We start from the raw sequence: 18,023 nt of genomic DNA, 5'->3' as shown, positions 1-18,023 counted from the left end.
ATTCCAATGATCTGTTCCACGACTTTTCTAAACAACCTAAAAGACAGCTTTTGCGACTGAGATTATAAACACTCATACAGATCATTGGCATATAAAATCAAGTTTTCCTGATTTTTTTAAAGTTGCAAAAGTGTTTTTCATTCTTTAATAGATCTTTAGGATACCTCAGTGAGATGTTTTTTCTCCTGACTTAATCTAATTTTTTCACATTTTAAAGTTTATTTTTGACTGAAGAGAGTTCTTTCAACTGCACAACTTGCTCATTTGTACACAGGTACTGTGGTGTAATTTGGTTCAGGCTTATGTTTAACCTTTGTTCTCCCCATGTCTTTAGCCTTAATTATCCCATAAATTACTTCAAAATCCCTAGGCGTAACCTTCCTATCTTTAATTCTTAAGTGGTAGTTAGTTTTTATTTATTGCTGTAGAAGCACCACCGAGGCAGTGGAACGTGAGTAGATACGAATTCTTGACCACATGTCTTCAGAAGAGGTTGGGCAGTAATTATGTTCTGTAGGTTGTTCTTTGAACCAGCCTTTTTCTTTACTTCTTTTGTCTAATCTGTGTCTTAGAGGTCAGGAATAGGTTTATTGTTGACTTAATAGCAACAGGGACCATTCATCCCCTGTGATATTTTGTTTCATTTGGGATTGCTTTCTCTTTCCATTGTGTCATTTAAGTGCTTTTATACTTTAAAATTCATTTCCCCACTACATCTAGCTGTTGTCTGAAATAGTACTTTCTCAAACCACAGCCTTAGTTCAATTTGTATAATTCGTTCTTCCCTGCCAAAAATCTTGGGGCATTGTCCTTGAATATATTCACTGGATTGAAAGCAAGATGCTTCAGACTTTGTATGTTACCCCTATGCTGTTGCTTCTTGTATCCAGTCTGCTCTGTTGACTTTTAACAGCATTTTTATGTAACTCGTGCTTTTCTTTGAGCTTTCCAAGCAATTGTCGGGACACAACTATGTGGATTGATAGTGGGGGCTTATTTGTGTCCTTCCTGTGCTTCTTGAATGGTTAAATTTGCATATATTGTCTACTTAGACATTAATCAAGGGCATGAAGATGTTTGGTGCAAAACTTCTAGCAAGTTGGGGGGTATCAAGAAATGAATGTTAATTGTCTATTTTTATTTTCTATGATGTTACTTGCCCATTTGCCTTTTATCCTGTGAGAAGATTTACCCCCAGTCTGCATGGCTAAACAAGACACATAAATCCACCAAAAAATACAGAGAGCTTTACTTGAAAGTAAGCTTTGCTTTCAGTTATTTGTGGAGATCAAATCTATAGCATTAGGTACCAGACACAGAAGAAACTATTTTGTTTAGCAAACACATTGCTGGGTTTTGATTTAGAATCAGTCTACTTCTGGTAAAATAAAGTTTGAAGTATGTGATTTTTCCCTTCCTTACTTCGTTAGAGTTTAACACATATTCTTCTGCTGCCTGGACTGTGAAGGAAAACTCTTGATAGTGGCAATTTCCAGTTAGCTCTCACTGCTTCTCTAACTTGCTCAAAGAAAACCAAGTGTTAAAAAAGCAAACAGCAGCTAATTTGGTTATGAAACTCTTCTTTTTCTAACTGTAGTTATCTCTGCCCTCTCACAAGGTAATATGACAGTATGCATAAGAGAAAAGAGGTTGTGTAGTGGTGACTTACAGTATCAGTTTCTTGTTGGTGTTTATGTAGTACTGCAAGGGGTTCATGATTTTAATAAGCAAATAAGGAAATAAATATAGCTTACTTTACCTCTTGCTTGTCTCCCTAATAATATTTATGTTCCGGTTACAGGAGCTTAAGAACGTCCTTGTTTTATATTTAATTTTAGTTTATTTTATTTTACAAGTAAGTATTTGAAGTGAGACATCCTTTAAATCTATTGTTTTATTTTTGTTAAGGATCATAGATAAACAATGAAGTTAGTAACATGGTACAATTCTGTTTGGGTCTTCCTCATGCCTACATATGGAAATAATTAGTAACATTAGCCTTTCTCTTCTAACACTTCTCCCAAATAAGTTTTGAAACAGATGCAAAGCCCAGGAACTGTTACACATCATTAGTTACCCTCTTCCATCCTCACCAAAGTTACTTTGTGGTGGCAATTTTGTGCATGTTCCCTGGCAATGTGCATCTATAATTAAACTCAGCCCCAGCACAGTGAGTGTGAAGAGGTTGGTTTGCTCTGCCCGCAGAGGTGTCACATTGGATGGGAGCTTGGAACGGGAGGATACTTCATCTGTTCTACAAAACAATTTGCAAATACTTCTCATGTTAGAAACCATAAGGAATGTATCTTTTCTCCAGTCATTACGATGTGTCTTTGAGGGATCAATGGGTCTATATGTTTTGTCAAAGGTACAGAAACTGATTTATTGCTTTTGAAGTACCATAGTCCTATGACAGATGGGGCTACACGTGGGTGAAAAAGCCCATTATTAAAAAACCAATTTTCTCAAAAACCGTCTTTCTCCACAAACAGGATGTAGTTTCTGTCCTAACAAAGAATGAAAGATGACTATCATGTGTTAGGGCTCCCCATCACCACTACCATTGACATAATAAGAACATTAGAAAACTTCTTCTAAGTAATCCCCTATGGTCTGTCAAGCCAAGCAGTGTCTCCACCTTATTGTCTCCAGTGGTAGAGGGAGATGCAATTTAAAGACTAAAAATATGACACCTGACTGTCTTTTGCAGTCCATTCATTTTGTATTTCTCCAATATCCAAAGTAAATGTGTTAGGGATGATGGCTCACAGATCTGTCAACCTCTTTTTGGACGTGCTGACACTGTCTCCATAATCAGAATCTTCTGCTAGCAAGATGTAGAATTGGTCTGTTTCTTGTGCATATAACTCTTTCATTTATTGTGTTTTTAAATCTCTCAGTTTCATCAAGTACCCCTAGCTCTATTACAAAATTTTGTAAATAGAGGTTCAAAATTATGTTGGATATATGGGTAGGGCCAAATTTTGTATAGCAGTGAAATACTTGTAAATATTAATTTTTCTGTATTATTTTTTGTTCTTTTAAAAGGAAAAAACCAAGTCTTTGTAGTATAGTTTCTAGGCCTGGCATCGAACAGAGCTACTTGCAGTAGTAGTACGTTCTTTTAAAAGGAAAAAAACCAAGTCTTTGTAGTATAGTTTCTAGGCCTGGCATCAAACAGAGCATTTCATTGTGCTACTTGCAGTACCAGTAAACTTTTTTTCTGTCTATTTAACTGGTTCAGAAGCCAGATTTTTATTCCAACCCACACATGATAAAAAAAGAAATCTATGTTGTAATTGTAATTAAGGAGATAAAGTTATGTTTTATTTTACTGTAGTTTACCTTCTCTATTTCTCATTTTTTCTATTTTGAATCAAACTTTAAAATAAAAATGTTAGTGTGGCCACAGCTCTCCGCACAGAGAGCAGCTAGCACATGTTAGTTTTCACTTAGAATATAAAATTTAAACTGAGGAGTGATATAGAGGGAGAAAATCTTGCTGACAACCTATGTGATACGTGAATGGGGCAAACAGATAGAAAATAGAAGTTAAATGATGGCCTTCATAAGGAACAGGAAATAAATACTATGGGTGGCAGGGAAGACGTTACTTTAGATTGCAGATAATTCCTTGTTTGGACCATGAGACATCACTATGGCAATATACCAACAATTAACAAAGTAAATTATTAGTGATCAAGCATTCAATATGTTTGCCATTGTGTTTTTAAACCATTTGTAGTCTGGAAATTAGGACAAGATGAGACTGAGTATTTTTTTTCTCTGCAAAAACACCTTTAGTCATCTCAGTTTTGAATTGTCTCTTACTTGGAACACAGTTACGAAAGGAAAAAAGAGTAAAAATAAAAGATGAGAAGTGAAAAATGTATGTATTTCCTCTTTGTACTTCTATACTTGTAGGAATACTTAGATTTTAATTTTATTCACAGATATGGCAATATTTTGATCATAGATATGGCAATACTGGTAATTTTTTATTATCTCTTATTTGTCTGGTTTAAGTCACTTTTGTCAGAAACCCTTTGGCTGACTTTCTGGGATCAAATAAATGTGGAGTAAAACTTAACAGTTTTAAAAATATTTACTGACTTTCATGTAACCATTGACATTATTGCTTTTGCTGTAGGAGTTGATGACTGTCTGTGGATGTGGGTGCTAAAAACTGTAACTCTCTCTCATTACAGCTTCTGTAATCAGGAGAAGCTGCCCATCACATTTCAGTCCTGTGTGATCACAAAGGAGTGCCAGGTGTCAGAGTGGTCAGAATGGACCCCCTGCTCCAAAACCTGCTTTGACATGACAACCCCTAAAGGGAACCGTACCAGATCACGGACCATTAAGCAGCTCCCTGTTGGCAGTGAGAGCGAATGCCCGCAATTAGAAGAAGCAGAGCAGTGTGTTTCTCAAGGAGACGGCGTAGCACCCTGCATTACGTAAGTTGGTTCATTTCAGTTCTCCACTACTAAAATGAACAATTTCAACCAAGCGTACAAGGCTGGTAATGGAATATCAACCAAACCACTATTAAAGAAATAATAGATAGGACTTTACCTTTTGTCTTTATCCTTGTTTATTCAGTGTTCTTGAAAGCCAAAAGTCTGCAAATGGTTCCCATCATAGTGTAATCAGTTCCTTCTCTATATACAGGAATAATAATAAGTATATTTTCATTCATTTCAGTTTTGAAAAGACAATATTTGCACATACACAGATTCAGGCAAGATGAAAATGAATTAATTGTTTTGATTTATCAGTGATCTTTTCCCTACATAACATTTATACCAGAATCATTGTTTTCTGAATTTATTGTCTGTTTTTGGACCAAATGTTGAACACAGGAAAGGGGTGATAAACATCTGGTTAGCTAACAGACTATTTTAGTGAGACTTGTACTCAGAACAACAAAGGCCCTAGGTGGGAAGTAGGAGGGGCTAACAGTGACAGCAAATAAAGCTTATGAGAAATGACAGCGAGCACTTTATGATTCAAGAGATTGTTATAATCTTTATCTAATAAAAATTAATATTTAAGTCCCAATTGTGTTTTTTCTTTATCAAATTAAGAATAGGGTCTGGATAAATGTCACTTGATGTTAAGCATCTTTGACTGTGGTATATATTTTTCATTTAAGGGTTGAAATATCACCTTTCTTTATCTCCAGCTGCATTAGGAAGCACTTTGCTGTATTTAGCCTTAAAGTACTTGTTAGGTAGGGAATTCTGTGGCATTTCTTGCAGTTCATAATCCCAACTGGGTTTTAACTGTGAGTCAAAGATCTTTGCTGTGTGTTCACTGATTAGGAAGCTTCCAGCTTCTCATCATTTATCAGTACCCAGCTGGGATGCTTCAGTACTGCAGAATGATCTTCCTTTTAACTGTGAAAAAGAGAACTTACTGAAAAGTTTTCCTGAAGTCATAATAAAAAATATAGTCATAGTTTCACCTTGATATCCAGAAGGAACTTTTGTTTCAAAGTTAACAATAGGCTTTTGGGTTATTTGGGGGGAGGGGCAGTTGTGAGGTTTTCCCCTCATTTTCTAGCTCTTATGTTTCCCAGCATTCACATATCTTTCATATTTTGGATTTTGTTTATATAAATTGTCTAAACAAATGCTGAGAGTTACAGTCTTGAAAGCTATCTGAACATGGACTATATGTCTCTCTATATTAAGTTTTTCTCCCCTCAAATAAAATATTTATATATGTGGTATGTTTCAGGAATTGAAAAGAACCTCCTAAAGATTAGTGATTTAAAAAGTTAAATAATACAAAAAAGTTTCCTTACACAATGCAAGGTTTAATGCACCTTTGTGTGCAAGAAATTGCAGTGCTCAGGCCTTTTATGAAATTGATGAGGTTACTGAGGCATTTCAGGTGTATAATTGAATACTGTGTAGAACGGCTTCATGATTTCTAAATTAACCAAATGTGATGCAGGTACGGCTGGCGCACCACGGAGTGGACGGAATGCCGCGTGGATCCTCTCCTTAGCCAGCAGGACAAGAGGCGAGGAAACCAGACAGCGCTGTGCGGAGGTGGCATTCAAACCAGGGAGGTGTACTGTGTGCAGGCTAACGAAAATCTCCTCTCCTACCTAAACACCCTCAAGGATAAAGAAGGTAAACTTGATTCAGTTGTGATTAAATGGGTGTGAAATCAGAGCATGTCAGCATTCCAGAGCTCTTTCACAGCTTTCGTTGCCTTCTGTCATGAGTGCCTCCTTTACCTCGTGACTTACTGCTATGTTTTAATTCAGAGGAAAATGCTTAATTGCTGTAGCAGAGATTTCAGTCTCTATATTGCAAATATAGGTTCCAAATATAAAATCCTACAAATTACTGTTTCTTAGTGTCTACTGAAAAATACTGTGCAGGATACCTTTCCATAAGAAAGAACATGAAAAGGTGCATCTGAAGTCCTAGATGTTTTTTTTTAATCTGCTGTAAATTTCTTGTGTGTCCTTCATCTGGGTGTTGAACTTGTGCTGTTTGACGTGCAGATGAAATATGTAAATTCTGGCATGTAAGCTCAATATAGAAAAATGTAAAAATATTATTAGATTTAATTTGCAGGGAATTTATATTTTTCCATGATTTGGTCAAGTTTTTAAGTAGGTTTCAGTACTTCAAGCCAATATAATTTCATGAGTTTATTTACCTAACTGAAAGAGAGAAGAGATTTTTCCTTGTCACTGTTAAAGCCTGCACAGCTTCTTAAGAAAAGAGAGAATAGTTTAGAACACAAAATCTTTAATTCATTTGGTTGTATACATGCTTTAGAGCAACACTTGAGTAGCTTACATTACATCTACTTCTGTATAGTAATACAGAAATATAGATTCAGAAATCAGTGAATTAAGCTAAATACATTTAACTTTTAAATTAAATTTTATCCTCTACCCATTTCATGCAAACACACATTACAGCGATGTACTTCAGGAAAAACAACAGCCATATACTTCAGGAAAAACAACATCAATATGCAAATCCTATGTAATACCACATTTTGTCCAGGGCTGGCCAAACAACAGACTAGTGAGGTTCCTGCTGTGGTTTCAAGGTACTCTCAAACTTGCCGTAGAGGTAGAGTTTGTGGGGAATGTTAATGCCAACATCCATTCCAGCGTGACTGCCCAGATCAGTAGGGTGTGACTTGTGAGCTCTGCAGCCCCACATCTGTATTTATTAAAGAAGAAGCTTTCAAGCCTCTTTGTTTTATGCAAATCAGCTCTGCCCAAGGGCTTTTAGTAAATCGCCTCTGCTGAACAAAGTTTAGATGCCTCTGCCGTAGTGTGAGCTAGAAAACCTCCCAGCTAAAGAGAGGTAACAATAAAACCAGTGGCAGCTTACTGTTCAGCATGATGATTAGGATTTTGGTAGGCTGTGAAGTCTCGCCAGATTAGGCGTGTGTGAAATTTACCCTTATCAGACTGTGACAGGACTACATGGAGCCCATCAGGAGGTAATCTCTGCAGGCTCCTGAAAGCTGATTAAAATGTAACTAGTCTTTGGATGCATAAACATGAGAACAGTTTTTCAAGAGCTCAAACTGGGGGTGAAGTGGTTCTTGGTTTAAACAGGAGCTCTGGGTTGTTTCCACATTAGGGGACAGATTTTCAGAAGAGGTGCTGCTCTGCTCATCCTCCCTCTCTCTCCCCTCACAGAATATAAAACGATGAATAATTTGAGGATGGGAAAAAGCCAGGGCATACACCCACCAGATTATGCTGTGGGGAAACGCCTTCATCTCAGTGTAGTTTACTGTTGGTTGTAGCAAATGCTGTCTTGGTAAGGCTGCTTAAAGACCTCCCTTCTCATATACTCATGGTGGCGTTTCCCTGTTATTTCAGAAAGTCAGTCACAGAGCAAGTCGAAGGCTAGTGCTGCACCTCTGCTATCAATCACTTTTGAAATAACAGGTAGGTAAATTAAAGCCTCCAACCTGACCATTTTGATTAAGAGCATGCAAAGGAGGCAATGCCCTTTTGGGGGACCTTTTTTGCTATTTGTGTACACTTAACATGTTTATGTAGCTCTGAAATAGTTAAATGTATTTGAGCCTTCTCAGGAAATTTCAGATCAGTTTGAAAGTGACAGGACAAAATTCAAACTAAGGAAGCTCATGAGCCAGCTGGGATACTGGAACAGTTGCTTGCTCCGCTCCTGAGCAGGAGTTTTAGCTAGTGACTTCTTTTCTTCTCACTTCTGAGCATCGGGAATTGTATTTCAGCTTTCATCATAGCTGCTGTTTCCAGTCCCTTCTGTAGATTTAAAACACCAAGTTAGGCCTCTGGTAAGAATTTGAAAGTCTAATACTGAGCTGAACCAGAATCCCTCCCACTATTCCGGTCAAAGAAGGAGCACTGTTTGTAGTAGCTCAGCAGTGACAATCAAGTTTCCTGGAAGCCACAGTCATACTGCCATTTACTTGCCACTGACTTGAATTGTTTCATCTCTGTTCACCTACTGGTTTAGTCATGAGGTTTCTCTTATTATATGAGGTGGACTGTTTCATCTTATTCCGAGTACCTTTAAAACCCTTGATGTAGAATAAAGAGGAGGAAAGTTCCTTTATGGGCATAAATTTATTCTACATCTGCAAATACACATTTGTTGCCTTATTAAACACAGGAGAACTGCTTACATGCATGGAACTGTGCCATTTCTCAGAGCACAAGGTTCTGAATTATCTAATGTTTTTTGATGAGAGAATGCAGCATTATAGAAAATGCGAAGAAAATGTTATTTACTTGTTGGTCATAATGTGTTTTAGGCTTGGGTTTTTCTTGGGATTTTTGAGTGAGAGTACTTGGATAAATTTGTTTGTGTTGTTTGCTGTGAAAACAGTGTGGCAAATGACCAGAAAGAGAAATATGAAATTGTGTCTGCTTATACTGATACAGTCACATACAAATTCAGTCTCTTTGCCAGCCTGTCATTACTGGGCACTAGTCTCTTGAGGGTCTTTAGAGAAAGATGGAGAGTTTGATGTCTTGATAAGTGTAGCAAATTCATAAAAGCAGAACTGTTCTTTTTCTTTTCAGTTGTTTTTAAAATGCAGTAATTCAAGGAGGTATTTTCTAAGGATATAAAATATATTCAGCTAAAATTTCCTAATATAGGAGATTATGTGAGGAATGGATAATTAAATCTTACTTTATTTTTAGGTTACTAGCCTCAAACCTGAAATTTCTTGAAAATTCAATCTAATTCATTAGTTAGACTGAAGGAGAAAGAGAGATTATCAAAATGCATTAACTTTTCTTTCTAATTTTGGCCCAAAATTTGGTCAAATTTCACATAGATCTTGTAGTATTACACACAGTCTAATTGGCATTCAGCATTATTTCCAAGGAATAAAGAACAATTGTTATTGCTGCCACAAGAAAGTATGAAAGGACAGAGATAAGACAAGGTTTTAGACTGTAAAAATATGCATCCAGTATTGTCTTATGTCAGAATGTCTTTGCTAAACAATAAGCATCAAAGCCTGTGCTCAATCATGCTTTTGTGATGCTGAAAGAAATTAATTTAAATTCATGGGAACAAGATGGTCATAAGATGGCTGGGCAAAGCTGTTTTCTTCTTTTACTGTCATCTCAGGAAAAGAATTTTGAGTAATCCTGAATGAAATTCATCCTAAGTGCTCAATGATGAAAACATTTTTTAATAACCTGAAATAGAATTTTTCTGTCCGATGGTTGAATTATTTTGTTGTAAAAGAAAAATATAAGAGGTAGCATTTGTACATCACTTAGTGTCTAAACACAGAATTTGGAAAGCATTTTGGCATATTTAAAGATTTATTGTCACCTGTGATATGAAAATACTGCTACTGCTAAAAGCTTCCTGATGAAAGATTTTTGTTATTTTTCTGAGTAAAATTCCCTGAAGTATAGTGATGGTAAGTTTTTTATCATGGTGAAGGCTAGAGATGAAGCATGGAATTCCTCAGAGCACTTTCTCTACTCCCTGAAGCAAGACTGTCTCAGGGGTATGATTGGCTCTTAATTTCAGCTGTCTCACTTGGACAATTCCCTAGTTAAATGAAGGTTACAAATGTATGGATAGCAGTTACTTACTGTTTTCCTTTTTTTATTAGAAACCATTCAAAACAAATTCAACAGGCAAACTATGTTTACTTATATCCATTTTCTACGCCAAATATGCATATTAAGTTGAGTATCATGCATGTTAGTTGTGCAATGTCAAAATTGCTGTAAAATTCAATGATATGTCATAACATTTATTTTCAACAAACCATTATGCAAAAGTTGGAATATTAGGCTTTATATTATTTTATTTCAAGATATTAGTAAGCTAGAGACAGTAATATAAAATGACTACCTGCCACCTTCTTGCCTTTATTATGCAACACAGTGTAAAACTGTGCCAAAGGAGGCAACTTTGAAAACCAGAATAGGGTGAGGATTTTTCATTCCATTTTCCCCTTAAAAAAGTTAGAATTGGATGCTTTTTCCGAAACGATGTAGATCAGCTGCTTAGAAAATCTGAATGGAAAGACATACACGCATGTCTGGAAGATTGACTGTACTTTAACAGCCTGGTGTTTACTTTCACATTCCATAAGTGGTTATTGATCTCATCTTTCAGACAGATATTTTGTCATATACTGTATCTATTTAATCTGAGAGTCTTTCCATCAAAAGTGGTGGCAAAATTAATGATGTAACTTCCCACAGGAAAAAAAAATGCTGAATAGAGGGAGAGTGTTTTAAGTTAAGGAATTTTATGTTTCCTCAATCAAACAAAGTGAAATAATGTGGCAGACTTCTAGCAGATATTCTCTGCTTACTGTAATATTTTGTCAAGTCCTTTATTATGAAAGAGAATTAAAATCTTTCTTTCAATGAAATGGTACATTTTCAGTTTGAGTTCTGTGCCTTACTCTGGCACCTTATAGAATTGTCCTGTTACTTGTATTACCTGGAAAATGAAAAGAATAAAGTATGGAAGGAGAAGGGTGATTTTGGCCCAGGTTATTGATCTTTAAAGAACAGAAGACTCTGCCTTCACATGTGCCTCTATAGATTAATAGCACTTTAAAAAATATAAATTGTCCTGTGCAGTTTTTACAACTACATATATACATGATGTATACATATTTATAGACATATATATATAGCAAATGCAAACCATGTGTATATCTGAAACAAAGCCTTTCTTGAACTAAAGTTGCTGCTGCACAAATCTTACTGCTGAGTGTGCACTTGATGGTCTTTAGAGTAAAAGAAAAAAAGTTTTTGCCAAAATTTTAGCTGTGTTTCACGTTAAAGCTTAAAAATAATCTTTTAAATATTAATTAACCAGGCCTTTGAAGTTATAGTATCATATGGCTTACATATACAAGTGTAAAGGGGTTTATGCAGCTTTTTTTTCAGTTTCTTAAGAGAAGAAGTAATGAGGTAACAGGACACAAATTTATGTAGAATGCAAAGTGAACAATTGTTGTGGTGGTATAATTTATCCCTCAAAGGAAGGGACTGGGTCTGAGGGGATGCTTCAATATCTACAGTCTTCCCATCTCCACACAATGGGATTTGACTGTTCAAGCAAAGAGTAAACTGTCTTCCATTCAATTTTTTTTCAAGGCAGACATTTTTCCATCATGTCATCCGATTAAAATGATGAGGTAGCAGCCTTTCTGACTGAAGGGTAGTTCTGTCCACTTAGAGCGGAGGATGATGACCAGTGACATATGAGAAATATTTTAACTTTGTTTTGACAGCTTCAAGACCAGTAGACCGTAAACTGTGTACAGGACCTCTTCCCAGCACCTCCCAGCTGTGCCACGTTCCCTGTCCTACGGAGTGCGAGACCTCGGCATGGTCAGCCTGGGGACCATGCACCTATGAAAGCTGTGATGACCCTCAGGCCAAGAAGGGTATGTAACAATTCAGCAGAGCCTTTTAATGGTGATATTTGCTATTCCTAAGTCACTAGGTTATGCAAGCACACCAAATTTTGTACAAAGAAGTGTCTCCTGGCATCAAAATAAAGTCATTGAATTAGGACTACATTTGACATCACTGTTACACCAAAGATAGCAAAAATGTAGCTCGTTTACTAGGCTCTCAAGATCAGTTTGGATTTCTACAGGTCAATTCCAGTTTCAAACCTTCCTCTCAGATTGGAAGGGATACGGTTTGTGAGTTCAAATCACAATTTTGGCAGTGTCTCAAAAGGGGAACAGAAGCTTCCTTTGAGGTATGTAGTGTACAAGGCAATCAAAGATTTACAGTTCAGTAATAGCTTAAGAATTCACCATTAGACCATAAATCATGATCGGGCAAAGAGATGGCACCGTTCTCTGTTGATACATGATGCTGTTTTACTTATGACATATGTGCTGGTTTCAATTTCAGCATGTTTTACAACTTATTGCCATGCAGAACAGATTGTAGTAACCTGATATCAAAATAGGAAAGCAAGAATACAGTGACAGGGACCTCATGTTGGAAGTCTGTGGGCTTCTGGCTGTAAATGAGAAAAACTGGCCTAGTCATTGCTGCAAAATGATTATCTGATGAAATTGGTAATACAGACTTGGTTTCTTGATTGAAAACAGTCGTAAGAAAGGGCAGCCACATATGTCCACTGGAAGGAGCAGCTGTGATTACTATGTTTGCTTAGCTGGATATTTCTGGCATACTGTTAGCTACACTTCCGTCTGGGCAGCAGCAATGCAAGTTTTACAAAACTGTTTTGTGGAACTCTGACTCAATCTTGATCAGTTCAAGAAAGAAAAAGCAGTTCAGAGTGCAAATCTATCAGATTAAATCTCATCTGAGTACAGCTGTCAAGTAGTCTGTTATTTCTGTTGCTGTTCCATCACTGAAAGATTTGCTACATTTTCGGAGTAAAGTTTAGGTTTGTGAGACCGATTTGGACATCTGTCTAATAGAAATACATTAGGATGTACTTTGTGCAAGCCTTTATTCCTGCACACATGAGCAGGGATGTTTTCTCGACTGCCAATGTTTTTTTCTTATCTGGAAATTTTTACATTTTATTTTATAATTGCATTGACAGTTCTTCTGAAAGAATGATGTGAAAATTGTGCAGGCACTCCCACTTTTGGCAGCATGTCTGTCTACATATTTCCAGATCATTTGCATCCTTTGCTGCTGTAGATATTGGACTTCTTTATTTTTGAAATTGTATCAGCCTTTTGTGTCAGGCTTACTAAACCTTTGCACATAATTTGGCTGAACTCTTCAATTTAGAAAAAAGGAAAACAAACAGCAACTGAAGATAAATGGAAAAGTGTTTTTAAAGTAAATACTTAGTATACTTGAATTAAGAGGCATATCTTCAAAGAATCAGTTCTTGCACATGTGTGTTTGAAAACTCCTGTTTAGTTGGTGTCTTGGTAGAAATGACAGAGTATATTATATGTAGTATTTCATTTAAAATATCTGTATATTACTAACTTGCCTGAACACTGATATAAAACAAAAGAGACTGTGAAAAGATGTGAAAAGAGAAACTATTTCTTGAGTCCATTTAGTTTGGTTAGGTTTTCCTGGCTGTATTTAGTCTGGTTTTTTCCAATGAGCCATCCTGAAAGGAGAGAGTGTGTTGCTTTTGGTTGCTGGCATTGACGTGGTAGATGACACAGTGCATAAATGCCCATCAGTTCGTCCATTCCAAAATGAGTTTAGGTAGTCTTAAAGAAAATTTTAGATGCTTGCAAGGGAATATTGTGATGTTTATTACTGAAAATGTATTCACAGGACTTGAGTTCATTTTCGTGCTTTTTCTGACAAGTTGTCTTTTTATTCTTCTATTTTATTTTAGAGGGTTGGAGGGGGAATGAGTGTTTGTAAGTTGATTTCACTTGATAATCCATTTCTGTTGGAACATACCTGAGAAGAAAACAAACAACTTATTTGAGAAATGGTAACCCAGTAATGTAGTCAAAATTATAAAATGAGATGGATCTTGCAAGAGTGGTGCTCAGGAAATGATCCTGTCTCCTTCCTGGAATAGGCATGACTATGATAAACAGGGGTTTAAGGCAAAGCCTCCTGAACAGGCTCAAAACATTGAAACTTGTAAAATTTTGTCTCTATTCCTTCTTTATTGAGTTCTCCTACCCATTTATCTAAAATGCATTGTTCTGCTGAGCGTCTGTAGTATGTTTTACAGAGAGGAGAAACAGAACTGTTCATTCAGGTGTAGACAGATAAAAAGTGCTTCACTTCACATTTTAAATTTTTATTTTCATGGGTATTTCAGGCTTTAAACTAAGGAAACGTCGCATCACCAATGAGCCTACAGGAGGAACAGGAAATTGTCCTCACCTTTTGGAAGCCATCCCTTGTGAAGAGCCCTCTTGCTATGACTGGAGAATCACAGGGCTGGAGGAATGCATTCCTGACAATGAGAAGCCATGTGGCCCTGGTACACAGGTTCCTGCGGTCGTCTGTGTCAACAGCGATGGTAAGATGGATGCTTCTTCCTGCAGCCCACACCAGCTAGAGTAAAGATAATAAAATGTGGCCCAAAAGGGTATCAGTTGTTGTTCTCAGCTTTCTTGATCTTTAAAACCAAGTTGTCTGGAATAGTTATAAATGTCCAGTAATACTGGAGAGAAAGGATAAGACCTCTAGTTGCTCTAGGACCAAGCTTCTTCGCCTACACTGTGTAGGGTTTCAAAGCTTCAGAAAATGACTTAGAGAATATTAAATAGAAAACCGCTATTGTTTGCCAGTAGATCAGATTCATGCCTGCAGTGGCTTGACTGAATTCCCTGATGTAATCCCACTAACAAAGTTGATCCTCTGAGCCTAGAAACAAATAAAATGTGAGCAAAGTAAGATGCATTGGAGTAAGTATAGCTGGAAGAAAAATAACAATATGCTTATTAAAAAGGATGGTTTGATGAGTGTTACAGAGTTGGGCTGACAGTCCAAGCTGTCTTGTTTCTTCAAAAGGTCAAAAAAAATACAGCTATTATTCAATTATCTTCTGTGAGACAAAACAGATCTTGCATGACACAGTCATAAAAGCCAATTTTGAAAGCTGCTTACAGAATACTTTAATCTACTGAAGGTTCATGAATTACTGTTGTAAGAATAGTCTTTATTCATTAGCAATATTATAGTGTAGAGCAGCAGATAAATTAAAATAATTGTACTGACTGCAGTGTAGTATGTTAAGCAGCTTCTAAGTTCCAACAGAGAATTAAGTAAGAGGACACCTCTGATGAGTGTTAACAGCTGCAAAAAATAATTTGAAATTAGATCAGTCAGAAGTAATAAGAACTGATTATAGAGATATTTAAATCAAGCTTTCATGCTGAAGAGTTTTGGTTGTAATTGAGTTTTGGGGATTAAATTGAAATGCTTAAAGTTAGAATGTAAGCTTAATTTTTCTGCATACACCTAAGAGAACTAGTAACCATTTTTACAGCTCAGAAAGAGATTAACCTAGAATTACAGTATTCAATCTACCGTATTTTATGTCCTTGCAATTTGATAATTTCTTGGCTATAATACTGAAACTATTTGCAGGGGGTTTTGTATACATATTCAGATGAAAAATGGCCTTTTCCTTGTAAATCTGGGTGTTTCCTAGATAATTGTGAAGACACTTTAAAATCCGTAAAACAAAAAGACTATTTTTTACTAGATTATGGTTAGTTTGGCTTGCCTTTATTTTGAGGAATTGTGTTTTCTCGCACATCTAACATAATTTCTTTCTAAACTGTAATATAGTAATTTATATTGACTATAACTTATTGTATATTTGGAGCATGTAATTGATCCATTAACTCTGAGATGTCTTTTATATATATGATATTTTCTATTGAAATTTATTGGATTTGCTCTCAGTACTTCATGGGCTTTGGTTTTGGCCAAAATTGACTTTGAAGACTTGTGTTGAACTTTATTACTCCCATTATTGATTTTTGTCTTTCTGTCTTTCTGAATTATATGGCATTATATATTGCTGTAAATGTATGGCCTTATACATTGCCTATATCAGTAATCTGCCTCAGAAAGAGTGCCAAGACAGGGTTTGGCCTGTCAGTCCTTAAGATTGAAGAGTTGTGGGCTCGGCTTCAAAGAAAGGAGAAACAAACTGCAACTATGTCTTGTTTTGAAAAGAACTGGTCACCCAGTCATCCAGTCACAAAAATAGGTGTTCAGTTACATTTGAGAGAGTGCAAAAGCAATGGAGAGAATGTAATGAATTGCTCCAGCTCTTCTTTTGAATTTCCTTCTTTGAAATTCCTTCCTTTAGTAAATAATCTTCTGTGTACTTCACCAGTAAAGCCAGGTGTCTTCTGCTTTGCTCTCTCCTGAGAAGGATTAGCATCATACACTAGAAGCAGCAAAGACCCACCAACCTGCTATATTTTTGATCTTAGTAGTACACAGGGAATTTAATTTCAGTTTTACAGGTAAAAATGATCCTGAAAAAAACCAGTATCGAAAGCATTAACTATTGCATAAGATTGCTGCTACTCAAACTAAACTTTGCTTGACAATATTATCTTCCATCTCTTCAAGAGTTATTATTATTATTATTAGGTATTAAGCCAACCTTAAATCTCAAAGTGCCTGGATACAAAAGATTGGAATGAAGGAACTTAAATGTATCTAAAAAAAGAGCGTATTGTGCCCTTAGCTTCTGTTTTATAAAATGACTAAACACTGTACTCTAGATGGATAAAGCTCTGTAGTTTTAATGTAAAATAAACCTAACACTGATTTGTAGCTTCTCTCCTGAACGGTTGCATCGTTCTATATATCTTAAGCATGATTAATTGGGCTAATATGTCTTGACCTGGATGTCTGGCTTCTCAGTTAGAATCAAGCAACAATGTTTGTGAAGTTGTTTCATATAATTGGGATTAGCTTTTCTCTTCATTTTGTTGTTTAGATAAGAATCATTACAGCCTTTGAGACAACAGCAAACAATAAGTTATCCTCCTGTCTCATTGCTGGAGGCTTGTGATTGTCACTCCACAGTGGATGGCAGTAATCAAAATTTTCATTCATGCTGAAAAAAGCATTACATTCCCCAGGTTGTCATTGGGAAGGCTATAATTAACTTTGATGTATTTTATTATATAAATGGAACTTCAGTCTTTTACTGTGAAAGAATATTTTCAGAATAAATATTCTTAGTGAATCTTCCAGGAAATTTTACAAAGGAGTTTCTTAGGTGAAAAAAACACCTTTTGGTTGTGGAAGCTCCCAGACACAGTATAACATGATGAGAATTCCTTCATTGCATACAAAATTTTAATAATTAGACATCTGTTGCTCATGTTCCATTCTACAGATTAATTTTTGGTAATGATAGAATGACTTTTAAAAAATAAATTTATATTAATATTTTTGTTGTATATGTAATATATGAAAGGCATACACATACACTCATGCACACCCACACTTGTGTACATACTATCTATTATTAAGGATATTAACACAGTTCACATACAGAAGAGTAATTTTTGAACAGATGAATTTGTTCTATTTCTCTGTAGCTATGACAGCCTGTGAAGAATACAGTTTCAAAAATATCTCTGCATTATTTAAAGTGCATAGTGGGAAAGCTGGCTGCTTCTCCACTTTGTTAACAGACATATTTGTGCTACTCATATGTAATAAGGAAATATAGTTTCTGGTGTGAAAATCTGCTATATTCACTACTGATGAAATGCCTTTAAATGCTTGTTCTCTTATTTTTTCATTTTTTCTTTGGGCTGAAGGCTGTAGCTCAGGAACTGGCATTGGCTGGAGTGTACTTCTGATCCTCCCACAGTCATCTGAAATCCCTTGCTTATTTTCTATGAATTTGTAAATAACAAATTGGTTTACAGCCTTTATAGCATATTGGGCTTTGTACTGCTGCATGTGTTACTCCGGACAAAACAGATCTCACTTTTGAAGTGCAGATTTCTTCCACATCTAGTTGGAGTTACTAATTGCTGGTCACGGTGGCTCTATAGGGCACAGACAG

General features: G+C 36.1%; 1 protein-coding gene across 1 annotated transcript in view; it reads left to right on the top strand.

Moving 5' to 3' along the window:
- THSD7A (thrombospondin type 1 domain containing 7A) overlaps nt 1–18,023 on the top strand; it is a 222,196-nt gene that overhangs the window by 116,643 nt on the left and 87,530 nt on the right. Inside the window, exons 4-7 of the mRNA XM_041466725.1 lie at nt 4,209–4,457; nt 5,962–6,143; nt 11,773–11,928; nt 14,286–14,489. Of these exons, the coding sequence (XP_041322659.1) occupies nt 4,209–4,457; nt 5,962–6,143; nt 11,773–11,928; nt 14,286–14,489 (791 nt within the window). The remainder of the gene's footprint in view (nt 1–4,208; nt 4,458–5,961; nt 6,144–11,772; nt 11,929–14,285; nt 14,490–18,023) is intronic.

Source organism: Pyrgilauda ruficollis, unplaced genomic scaffold, assembly GCF_017590135.1.
Source record: "Pyrgilauda ruficollis isolate IOZ18807 unplaced genomic scaffold, ASM1759013v1 scaffold2, whole genome shotgun sequence".
Lineage (NCBI taxonomy): Eukaryota > Metazoa > Chordata > Aves > Passeriformes > Passeridae > Pyrgilauda > Pyrgilauda ruficollis.
This window is presented reverse-complemented; position numbering and strand designations above follow the sequence as displayed.